Source organism: Drosophila simulans, chromosome 3L, assembly GCF_016746395.2.
Source record: "Drosophila simulans strain w501 chromosome 3L, Prin_Dsim_3.1, whole genome shotgun sequence".
Lineage (NCBI taxonomy): Eukaryota > Metazoa > Arthropoda > Insecta > Diptera > Drosophilidae > Drosophila > Drosophila simulans.
In genome coordinates, this window is record NC_052522.2 from 4,312,147 (window position 1) to 4,324,772 (window position 12,626).

The window sequence follows — 12,626 nt, forward strand, 5'->3', positions numbered from 1 at the left end:
TTTTCGTCCTTTCTCCACCGTTGGCGCCAAATTTGTATAAATTTTCTACTGCCTACTTGTTTTCGGGCTGCAACTTCTACTGCCCACCTTTTGGCGCCGAGCCAAGCATTTGATTGTTACCCTCACAATCCTGGCGTCGTGGTTAAGGTTAAGGATAAGGTTGTGCTAGTGTGTGTGTCTGAAGCTCGTTTAAAAATGTTGCTTGGGCTAAAATCTTACACGTAAAATCTAGTAATTGCGTACAATTTTGTTCTATCTTAGAGGATCGTTAAAGGTTTAAAGAATTCGTTTTGGTTTGCTAAATTCACAACGCTCTTTGCTAAGTTTTAATGAACGTCAAAACTGTTAGTTGTATGCTTGAGTAATTCGCTACTAGTTTTAATATCGATTTAAAAATGTACACATTTCAAACTCGCAAGTGGAAGAATAATGATTATTAATTTAACTATTTAATGTGTAATAATTACGCGGTTTTCGGGGTTTTTTTTCTTTCGGGCTGGTTGAAATATCTTTCGACTATAATTAAAGCACAGCACAAATGGTTTTGTTGTTTTGTAAGGCTTCTGTTGTGCTACATTTAAGTTGTTAAAATAGTTCGATAATAGTTCGGTTGTTAAGTATCGGTTTTGCTATTTAATTTCGCTGCTTGGTGATTGTGATTATCCTTTTGCTTGTAAATTCTGGCTGTTGTTGCTGTTGTTGGTGTCGAAACTCCGCGTCCTGCTGTCGTTTTAAGCTAATTGTGCGCATCTGGAAGGACAAAGGATAGCAATTGAATGCCTTTAGCGCTCCATAAATAGTTTACAGAATCTCCCATCTTGAGCCAATCAATAAATTATCCCACATACGGCAGCAGGCGGAAAAAGCCTTTTAGCTGCACAAACGCTTTACATAAGCGTGCTTATCCTGCGCCCGTCACTTGCCTGCTATTTCAGAGCCACCCGGGCCACCCAACCCACCAGAACCACCATCGCCTCCAGCACCACCCACTTTTCCCGCCTGCAATGACCCACTTTGCGGTGCCACTTGACACAGTTTGAGAGCCATAGCTGTCACTGGCCGGCTGCTCAAACTGGGTTTGTCTCTCGAGGGGCCTGGAACTGTTAAAAATCTCGAGGGGTCTGCGCTTTGGTCTCTATTTGTGGACCACCGTCATCGATCACGCCCACTCCATCTATATTTAACGAGCCCCGCAGCAGTGCTGCCAGCTTGGCTACTTTCAAGCAACTTTTCAATACTAAAAATCATTTCAAAATGATACTTCAAAATTATTTACTATCACTTATATATGTGCCTAAAAGATCGCAGTGTAGATCGATTTCGATATGAATCTTTTGGGATATTGAATTCAATACATAATGAATCATACATTTAAACACCTTTAATTATTTAATCTAATATACTATGTATGTATATTCGTTTTATCTGTACTTAAAATTCAGATACAAATCAATTGCCAACACTGGCTTTACACCACAGCCTCTATTAGAGGCACCTACGACGTCATCGTGCCATTTTCCACGCAGACACAAACACAAACACCATTATCAAATGCCATTAGACATCGACGGGGATGCTCCAAGTGCCAAAGGATGAGCATGGGCACGGATGGGGATGCCATTAGGGGGAGGCATTAGGGGATGTCGTTGAGTGAGGTAACAAGTTTGTCATTCACGCCCCTGCGTTGATACCCCTCTTTTGCTCGACCAGGTGATTAAATTAGCGATAACGGGGTAACTGGGCATGGGCATCGGATTCGACAGTCGGTCGGTGGCCAGGTGATAAATATCAATGGATTGCATTAGCCTGCGTAGCACATCATTCCCCCTGATTGTCCATCATTACGTAAGCCGCTGCAGTTGATGACGCTACCTGCAGCAGCGTCATTTGTGCAAATGACTTCTCCGCCTGCGAACCATTCAAATCCACTCGACTCCGGTTGTCCCCACTGCAATTACGCTGAAATAACTGTTATGGCCGCCAACTTAAGCGGACCCCGCCGCATAATGAGTGCCCCTTGACCCCAGGAGTAGCAGCCGGAATAACCGGAAATTGGAGGCCCACAGAGCCGGAGAATTGGGTTCAGCGAACCCCTTCGCGCTTTTTCTTGGAAGGATAATCAATAAGCGCGGCCAGTGATTAATTATGTAAACATGGTCATTGTTCTTGGGGGCAACCGCTAACAAGCTGATGAGATTTTGATTGCCACTGGGATTGCAGGGCAGCCCATTAAGTCCTCGGCATAATTAAAAATAATATGTGGCCCCCCATTTGGGGGCAACTTTAGTCCAGCCCCGGAGGCGAATCCTTTGACCAACTTGAAAAGCCAGAGATACGAAATTGTGAATGCAGCTTGAGTTGCAGTGGAAAATTAAAGTAACCCACATAGCTGACCATTAAAGCTTGCGATGGTTAAAGGAATACATTAAAAACTGAGGAGGAGAATAAAGACCAAACTGGGTCAGTGCTATAACAATTCACAAAATAATGGGAAATAACATTTTTATTGGCAAGCCAATCCTATAAAATATAATTTATTTCAAAAAATATAACATTTATGTTTTATTTACAACATAATTAGAAAGTCTAGAAGAAAATTGAAGTGTGAGTTAGCTTTTGTAACTACTTTATGATCTAATATCCTTTAAGCATATGCACAGTACGAATCTTACAAGCAGCTAAAAAAGTCACTGGCCTACATTGCCGAAACGCACTGTATGTTTGCGCCCGACTTTCCGTCGACCTGTTTTTGGTTTTTTGCTCTGTAGATTTTCCAGCTTTCGGGACCATAAAATATGTATTCCATGCGTGTTTATGTCGCCTCAGAAAACACACAAGTTTGAGCCCGAAACGAAACACAAACAGAAGCGGAAAACCATCGAATGTGGCGCTGTCATAAAACCACATATATATATATATATAAATATATATATACAAATGCCTGGCAGGTGGCAAGTTCTATGCCACGTATAATATGTGGCAGATGGGTGTGAATGAAAGTGGCAGGATGGCGAGCCAGGCTTTTGGGTTGGCTATAAATAAACTTTTGGATGGCTACGTGTTTAAACAAAATGGCGAAATACCGCAACAAAGGCCAAGGCGAGCTGCAGGCCCAAGAAGGATACTATGCCCGTTTGATGACGCTGCCTGTTGGCAGGAAGCCCCAGGACGAGAAGTGGGCGCACCAGTGGGTGGCAGGCTGACAAGGCTGGCAAGGCTGCTGCGGATGGGCGCCACGTCATCGTCGCCATTCACGTGGCTGCGTCTTTACATAAGCATGACCTCACCTTGGCTTTTATTTTCATTTACATTTCCATTTTCATTTTCGTTTTCCCAGCACAGCAGCCAGTTGACTATTGCTATTTCGTGCAGCGTATTTACATGGTGCCACCTGTTTTGCTCAGTGCATCTGCTGCGGCGCCTGCATAATTTATGCTTACGCATGTCAAGTGTCGCATATGCCTGGAAATGCTCGTCCTTCGGGGAGCGGAGGAGACGCCGAAGGCGGTGGCGCTGGCGGAGGGGGCGTGGCGCCGGGCTAGACTTGGCAGCTCCTGTCACTCAGTAGCTTAAGGACTTTGCAGGCGGTCCTGCTGCCTGTTGCTTCGCCCCACGCTCACCGAGCCAAACTTTTTGGCCACTAACTTTTGTCAACCCAAAAATGCCTGCAGGCAAATTGCAATTAAAGTGGCAGAATGCTGGAAACTTTGCCGTAAAATGCAACAGTTCGACCACAAAAACAATTTGGGAAGCTTCAAATCCAAAAAATTAGATATCGAAGCATTGATTGAACTGCAATGTTCGCAGATATTTAGAAACGAACTTTAAAAAGATATAAAGAATCGATTCAGTTGAGTTACTGAAAATGTTAGCTCATCCAAAAGTGTCAGCAAAATGTTCGTTCTCTATATTGGCATAATAATAATAATAATAGGCAGCCCAAAACAGTAATTTGGCCAAGGAACGTCGTAAAAAAGAAATCCAATTTGCCTGCGAAATGCCCTGAATATTTTGCGTCCTCAAAATAAATGACGGCGGGGGGTGCGTGATTGGGCCAACTTAAATTCACGTGCTACCCGCTGTTATGGTCATAAACCGCATTGTGAAATGCCGTACCACATGTCGTATACGCAATGCTTTTTATTTGGGCCAATTTTGCGTTGCGCGGGTGTTCGTTGTTAGAGGGAGGGGGCGTGGCTCGGGCCAAGGGCAAACAGCGACTTGTGCTTAGTTTTATATTGTTCTATTTCCCACTGGATTTTCCTAGCGCTCGTCGAATGCTTCACTAACTCTGATTTCCCCTTGGGCTAAGGTTCTATTCTACTTTTTGGGCAATATCTTGAATATGGCAAAATGCAAGGGTTTGCAGATGCTCACAATTGGCAAGGTCACAGTCATGGGCTGGCCTTTTCTTTTCGTTTTCAACCACAACCCCACCACTTGACAACGTGACGTATGCGTAATAAATAAGACTGGCGGCACTCGGCGCTAAGGACAATTGTATTGGCTCCTGATACCGGCTATATCCTACCCCACACCCATACACATATACACCCATAACACACACACTAACACACACACACAGCACTGGAACAATCGATCAATAAAAGAAAAAACCCAACACGAAATTCATTTCAATGCTGCGACTTGACATTCAGTCAAGGCGTTTATTGTGGCACTGGCAATAGCAAAGCCAGTCGTTCAATCAATACGGCAATGCATCAATTTGTCATCCCCGCCATGGCTCCTTTTCACTGCATTGTTGTTGTTGCTTTGCTGGTTTATTAAATGCAGCAACTTGTTTATTTGTTGCTGTTATTCGCTGTCTGATTGATAAGCAAACGGGGTGAATCGAATTCAGCCAATGACGAAGGGCGGACGGAAGGCGGGATCATGACTATGCGGTTTCTATGCACGTGCACAGAGGAAAAAGATCTACTATTATTAATCAAATAATATAAACTATATATAATGCTTATTAAACTAAGATAATATCTAACCAATTAGCTGAGTTTTCTTTTAGTATAACATTACTAGCATTACTGGTATATGATTTATATGACTGCCCTCCTTTTTTTTCAGTGCACCAAAGGCTTATTGGCTCAATGTGCCAGCTGACGCTAAAAGAGCTGGCAAGTCTGGCCGGGATTCAGCCGGAAGCTCTGAGGACGGTTTGACATTTAAGCAATTTGTTCGCAGCAGCTGCCAAATGCACACTTATTAACGTGTGTATCTGTGAACGCGTTTTGTATCTGTATCTGCATCTGTGCCTGTTCCTGGGGCAACAAAAAGAAAGCTACTCCTTGCATTTGAAAAGGGGGAAGGGCATGGAAATGGGAATGCCCGGCGGCAATTAGTTGGCACTAGCCCAGGGCCACGCCTATCATAAATATATAAATCAAGGCGGTCACAGCCCACAACTAATTAGACGATGGCCTGGACAAACAGAGAGTTGCGATTTGTGTGTGCGTGGTAGGAGGTGAAAGTCATGGCGGGGGGATCGGAGAAAACGCGGGGCGGGAAATTGGGGTTGGGGGCGGAAAATTGAGAGCGAAAAATAGGGGAGTGTTGGAGAATTTAGGCTGAATGGGTGTGTCCACTTAGGCCGACTATCGACCAGCGTTTGTTTTGTTTTTGGTTAAAGTGTTTTCCTTTCATTGGGCTAAATGTTGTTTTTGTGAGCGGGAAAACAAATTGTGGTAATTAACAAATAATATACTAGAACCATCTACAAAAGTTTAAATGGTGTCGAAGAGTATTTGCTAGTCAATAGCAGACTAGAATTTCATCATACATATTTGTTATGTTAAATTTGTTGTTCTCTTAAGCTATTTAAATATAGAAACACTTGTTTGGTTTGCCTCATCTGCTTGGCCAGCTATTTGTTGTCGAACCTAAAAGCCGCCAAAAAACAACCGCACTTTTACTTTCCAAAATTTTACTCGTGTCTGCCACAAAATTAAAAAAAAAAAAACACGGCATATTCGCGAAACACATACACGTTGTGGTCATAAATCAAAAGAGATATAAATTTGTGAAAATAAATTAAACAATTCATGCAGACCGAATTGGAAAAAAATATTAATTACTTAGAATTGAATATAATTAAGTAAATAATTATTTGGGTAAAAAGATTGTATCTACGAAGATAATATTTTTGAGCCCTAGAAAGAATAGTAAGAATTAAAGTCCAATTAAAATTATTAGTACCGTTTTATTTCAAGGCTAAAACGGCTTGCATTTCCCGCTAAAAAGCACCAGCAGCACCCTCGAATTTTCCCGGACTTTCACATGCAAATGTGTGGGCAGCAGCAGCTGCGGCATTTTGCTTCCTTTATCGGGCTAATTGAATACGTGTGTCGAAACACAAAACGGCGAAGAAAAGGATGGCGGACAATCGCCATCACACGTCACGAGTCATAAATGCAAAGCGGAGAAAGCAGTGAAAGCGGAGAAAGCCAGAGCAGCGTCATTTGCCATGTAAATTAGACAGCGGCCAGCCTTGAAGTGTGCTATGGAAATTGCACTCGGTTGCCGGACATGCGGCGAATGTTGCATGCTGCTCGTCGCACGTTGCACGTTGCACGGTGCCAGTTGTTCTTAGTTGTGCCTGGTCTCTGGTTTCTGTTTTCCGTTTTCCGGCTGGTCATGTGTGAAAAATGGCAACTGTGTCAGCGCCCACACGCCCGCGTCAATTGCATTATTCAGAAACAGAAACTGTGTTGCAAGAACAAAAGCCACTTGCGATGGGTGCACCAATGAGTCAGAGGGGGTGGCACGCTGGGCGGATGGGCCGCGGTGGGTGACCCTTAATTATGCAAAAGACGGCAACGACCTTGAAGCTGCCAATTGCAGCGCACGTAATTAAAGACGAGCAACGAAACGCAACTCGACACAACGGACCAGTTGCCACAGTGTTCTCTGCTTAAAGCGAATGTGTAGGTATATCCAACAATGATTAGATTCTGTATCTTTAAGATTCTTAGATCTAAAACATAGATTGAATGGTAACTTATTACTTAAAAAATTTCTAATACATATCATATTCTCTATGTGGAGATACAGTTCTCTGTATTTATACCTCCAATTTGTTGTAGTAAGTCTATCCTTATCCTGGTGATTCGAATTAATTAAAGCCAGGAGCGACCACTGTACGTTTCCCAACCCATTTCCCAGCCCTTTGGGACAACGTGTGAAATTTCCCATTGTGTGATCGATAAAATGGCCATGTGAGCGGGTAGGGGGGCGGTGGGAGGCAGACTGTGCGGTGTTGTCGCGTCCTTGAAGGCAAATTTACGACAAAATAAACAACTTGGCAGCGAAAGAGTCCGAGCCCGAAACCCGGTCCTTGCCGATAAGGATAAGGATACCAATAAGGATACGGGGCATTCGCTTGGCGCGTAATTTTATGACACAGCAAAAGCTATCGACGGCTGCCAGAAGACAAATTGCCTATAAAACGACAAAGTCAATAAAATGGGGGAAAAAAAAACGGAGAAGCGTGTAACGTGTGACCGAGTTACAGATACATAATCTTGGCTGATGCATGCTACACATACATATGCACACATATCCTGCAAATCCTGTTTGCCAAACATCTGTAAATTGAAATTTTCGCAAACGAAATTTGCGTGGAAAATGATGCGCTCAGGCCGAGCTTTTCAGTATTTGCGGAAAGTCTTTTGGCTTTGGCTAATCCCCAACGAATGCTGCCATTCTTTGCATTGAGCTTTCCAACTGTAATTCTTCGTTTTTTTTGCTAAACTTTGCCTATTTTCGTATCTCTACATCAACACCGAAGGAACGAGCATAAGGGAGATGAGAAGAACAGCACAGCATTTCCGATAGGAGAAGTGGGGGTTCCAGTGCACTGCGAGAAAAATATCACAATATAAATTTCAAGTCTTAAGACTATTTTAAATTTTATTACGGTATAGTTTGTTTCCGGCCAAAGTTTATTACACACATATATAGATTAGACACTTTTAAAAAGGTGTAACATTTCAATGTGATTATAGCCAACTAATTGATAAAAAAAACACGTTTTATGTTATCTTAAATAAATTATCTTAAAAAAATTTAAAAGTCCCAGAAATCTAAAGACATTTTTTTAAGTGCCAGCACTTTCCTTTCGACCATTACTTCTAGAGTTTCGCTCTTTTCGGGGTTGTTTATGTTTTGGTTCGCTCTTTCGCGTTCCCTTTCGCTCCCTGTTTGTTCCCATCTATCTTAGTTTTTTTTTTGTGTTGAGGTAGGATGCGTCTGGAGCAAAGCTCGACTTGATGCTCCTGCCCCCGAAAAACTGCTCACCTGAGACGGGACATCCTGTTGAGAACCTTTGCCTTGACATTGCTCAGTTTTTCCAGTTGATCGGTTGAGTATTAAGTTGATTTCTTGTATAATATTTAATGGGTATTTATTACATTTTGTCTTGAACACTTTGTCTTTATCACTTTGTTTGCTAACTCTTTGGCTGCAACAGGCAAGAACTGTAAAATATCTAGATGAATGTGGGCTTAAGATATATCTAACCAAGTCGGTGGCCCTCAAAGAAACTTTTTCACTAATAAATCAATCAAATAATATTTTAATGCATGCATTATGTGGTGTTGATTTAAATGGATTTTCTTTCCAGATAAGATAATTTATAAGGGGCACGATTTATGGCTTTGCTGTCGCGATAGTAAAATATCTTTCAAACTTTGTCACTTTGCACTGTCGAAAACTTTCTTGCTTCGGTTAACTGATTTTCCATTTCCAATTTTCCGATTTTCGGGGCACATGCAACATTAATTTTTTCGCTTTACTTGTTGGCTTTTCCGTGGGCTGCTGATTTTCTGCTTAGCCTTCAACACACATACAGCCAAAGGCGTTCTCACACAGATGCCAGTACACACGTACGGCGCACACAGGACCCTCTCACAGACACATGTGCGCAGGTGTGTGCCTTGATTTTTCAATTATCCTCTAGCTCGTAATTTGCACAATTTAATTGAATTCACTTTGCCATTTGCATTTTCAAATTTTCCATTTTTGATTGTGATTGGCATTGGTATGCAATGAAAATTAAGGATGAACAAACTTTTGTTTCTTTTGGCCAGCCAAAAAGTGTGTTTGCTGGCCGCGTGTTGGTGTGTGTGTATGCGGGCGTGTGTTGGTGTTGTGTCTGCTGTGTGTAGGTGTGTGTGTGCTTCCACCGTTTCCAACAACAACAACCACTGAACGCGCTGCTGCTGCTGCCGCTGAATCTTTTCGATGCGTGCGTAGATGCGACGCGCTCACTGTCTAACTGGCAACTGTTTTTCGCTTTTCCACTCTTCTGCTGACGCCCTGACAACTCGGCCAACTCTCTCAATAGCGAAAGAGAGAGAGAGAGAGCTGAGAGTGGGCAGCTGGAAATGGAAATGGAAAAGCAGCAACAGGAAGCGAGAGAAAGCGAAGCTTTCGCCAGCTGAAAGCTCGGCAAACGCACATGGCGTTTGTTTATATTTGTGGCAGGTAAAAATAGCACTGCATATTTTTAGGCACCGCCAACAAGAATCTCCCACTGCGCATGACCCAATTTCAGTTGGCCAAAAGCATGAGGCTGGTTAAACTAATTAATTTATCTAGTTGCTGCCACTCTAGTTCGCAATTGGTATCTATTATCTGCAAGTTTTCATCGGGAATTTAAATTTGCACTTACTTATAGAAGAAAGATCTTTAAGCTATTTTTTAAAGAAATAAAATTAGTAGATAGGAAATTAAATAAGTGAGAGCACTTCACTGCATTTTAGACTACTTATGAAAAGAATTTTATCTTGCAAGTATTCTATTAATTTGGATTCAAAATTAATCTTTTGGGTTTACCTCCCTGATCTCTAATCTTCTCCAGTACTTGGTTCGGCCACCTGCTGCTGATCGGCCGAGTTGTGCCTCAGTGGATATAGCTGCTCCATGTGTTCTATAAAGGGTCGAATGCCATCCGGATTCTTCATGTACTTGGCCACGCTGAGGATGATGTGGCGGTAGATCTGGTGATCCCGATAGGCCGCATTCGGTCGTCGCTTTTGTGGCGGTCTTAAGTGATATATAAAATATAAATTAAATAATAATTAATTAATTAATTAATAATTACCGCTCTTGAGCTCTTTGAATCACCCGTCGACGTCGCACTGATTCAGTTCTTCGGCAGCGCTCACAATATGCGAAATATGCACAAGTGATGATAACCAGTGCGGAAAATGCGTAGATGAGCCAACTCCAGCTAAGGACCCTATATGGTATATGGTATTTAGTAGCAGAAAGTAGAAAGTCATCCTATCTGCGTGTTACGTCACAAATGTTGCATTCAAATCCCTCCAGATGGGCGAGATCTGCTCCAGCTGGCTCTTCTTGGCATCCCTCTTCCAGAACACAAATTGAGGCATCATCATTGGCCTGGTCGACTGGCTGCTGGCCACCTTTTGAAGTCCGGATAAAATTTTGAAAATAACTAATGAGTGTGAGCGTTGGTTTTGATTCTTTGAAATTTCAAAATAATACTAAATCGCATGTTATTCAAGCCTTGAGTGTTGAGGAAAAGCAGGGCAAATAGCTTGGAGTTTTGACTTAACATAATAGATAGCAAACATTTTATCAATAGAGTGATTAGCTGCAGTAGCTATTAAGAAGTATCTATTAAATTATTGCCTCATTAATGCGAAAGCATGATCAATGCATCGATGCCAGATGCCTATGCTGCTTATCCTTAACTACCTGGAAGTTAAGGCTTAAAAAGGCGCCAAGGTCGAAGATCGTCGAACATTCTACGATCGATTGCCCGGCGGGATCATCATTTGACTAATTCAAGTTTGCCACATTGCGAATTTCGCTTTTGTCTACGAGCTGCAATTGCAATTTGCAATGGCAATTCGTGCGCTTCCGTCAACAATCGCCTCGGAAAAGCGTGATCAAATAAATTATGGGGTTGGAGAATGCTGACAGTGTCAAAAGAACATTTCAGGCATTTTTGTCTATTTTTGTTTTATTTTTTTTGTGTTGGAAAATTCGCCTGCCGCTTGACACATTCGCTTCGGATTTATGGCCACGTCTCTTGCAGTTTCCCCTTTGTCTTTGCGTATTTCTCCTCCCGCCGACTGACACTGCATATTGCCCCAAATTGAGGCACGTTCGTACGATTGCTGGTCAAGCAGCCCAGCCTCAAATTCGAAAACCCAAAACCAAAAACCAACCCAGATGGTAGTCATGGATAATGGCTGACAGGGCATGCAAAAAGTTACGATCTTACGGCCAAGAATCAAACAAATGTGCTGACACACACGCCGATAACATCAAGATGACTAAATTCTGCTCTGAATTAATAATCATATAAAAATGCTAAATTTAACTACCTAACATTTGTTACAGATTTCAATATCTTTCAATTAATAATAAAGTTCCCAACTTTAGTAAACCATTTAATCATGGCTTGTCTTTCATTCTTCTCATTGAACTATATTGTCTGTAACAAAATCGAATCCATTCTGCTTCCCACCCAAACCAGTTAAGAAGAAACACTTTGGCCACATGTTGTCGCTCATCAAATGGCTGTCAAATTACCTAAACTCCAATGCAGAGCTGTCGCAGCTGATGAAAAAGATCGTGATGATGATGAAGACGATGGCAGATGACGATGGGCAACCCACACGAAATGCTAATGAATTGTTATCAGTTAATTGTCTGAGCGGGGTACCTGGCTTTGTTATCAGCTCTTATGCTTTTATGCTTTATTTGAATTCGATTTGGGAACGCGGCGTGGGTGTTCCCCAAACCCAAAGTCCCCACTCAAGTGGCAGCTAATAGCCCAATAAATTGTGATTGTCGGCGGCGGGGAAACCGAAGCAACACACATAATATTAAGAGAAGACCGTACCTCTGTGCAGCTAAGCGAACTGTCAATGGCTGGCACATTGTTCGATTTATGACCATTCTGTTGGCCAGGGAATGTGCAACCAGTTTATGGGATGGATTCGCACGGACGAATGCTGAATGCTGGATGTTCCACTGCGCAGGCGCAAATCCTTTTGACATGTCCAATGTGCTCAGCATTTAGACAGTGGGCAGCTATTCTGTTGCCAGTGGCTAATAGTATGTGGCAATGCACTTGGCGAAACTAACTAGCACAATCAAAATTTATAACAAAAATGATTATGCTTAAGAAAAATACCAATATAATATAACTGACTTGTTTAGTTTATGGATTAAAATAAATGTAGAACCTATATCATGTTTAACCCATGAACTTTTGACTTAGTGTCATTTTTCGAGTGTGGTTGACAGTAGCACTCTTATGATGACAACGACAGATCCAGCACCCGATATGGACAGAAGGGCTGGAAACCAGTTCTTGGCTCTGGGATTCGGATTCTCGATGTGAAAGATCAGCGAGCCGTGGCCTAAACTGGCTGCCCGGCAGCGGTGGGTAAATATTTAACTTAACAACTTGCCACCGACCGGAGAAGAAGCAACAAAAGCAGCCGTGGCCGCAAGAACAACAACGGCGGACCATAAAAAGCAGAAACCGCAAACTCCAAATAGTTTGAACTGTGCAGGGAGTGCAGAGATGATCCTCCTATAAACAAAACAGCTGTAATGCACTCAAAAAC

At 42.3% G+C, this 12,626-nt stretch overlaps 1 protein-coding gene across 3 annotated transcripts; it reads right to left on the reverse strand.

The window, feature by feature from the left end:
* Positions 1-404: 404 nt before the first annotated feature.
* Positions 405-10,561, reverse strand: LOC6736775. Of its 3 annotated transcripts, XR_001599775.3 has the most exons (5): positions 10,315-10,539; positions 10,118-10,255; positions 9,850-10,059; positions 8,311-8,489; positions 405-750 (listed from the first exon to the last, which is right to left on the reverse strand). XR_001599775.3 is itself a non-coding variant. In XM_016170207.3 (4 exons), exons 1-3 carry the CDS (start codon positions 10,413-10,415, stop codon positions 9,861-9,863), a joined length of 438 nt encoding a protein of 145 aa, XP_016030407.1. In that variant the 5' UTR covers positions 10,416-10,561; the 3' UTR covers positions 405-750; positions 9,850-9,860. The 3 variants fall into 3 exon arrangements, 2 of the variants coding, with proteins under 2 accessions (XP_016030407.1, XP_016030406.1); XM_016170207.3 differs by lacking the exon at positions 8,311-8,489 and having other exon boundaries at positions 10,315-10,561; XM_016170206.3 differs by lacking the exon at positions 8,311-8,489 and having other exon boundaries at positions 9,854-10,059; positions 10,315-10,538.
* Positions 10,562-12,626: the final 2,065 nt, after the last annotated feature.

Bases quoted from the DNA above. Each gene is read 5' to 3' on its own strand.
- LOC6736775 (XM_016170207.3), bottom strand. From the start codon at position 10,415: ATGATGATGCCTCAATTTGTGTTCTGGAAGAGGGATGCCAAGAAGAGC. The intron at 10,256-10,314 runs GTAACACGCAGA...TATACCATATAG, and splicing joins TTGAATGCAACATTTGTGAC to GGTCCTTAGCTGGAGTTGGC. The intron at 10,060-10,117 runs GTAATTATTAAT...ATATCACTTAAG, and splicing joins ATTCAAAGAGCTCAAGAGCG to ACCGCCACAAAAGCGACGAC.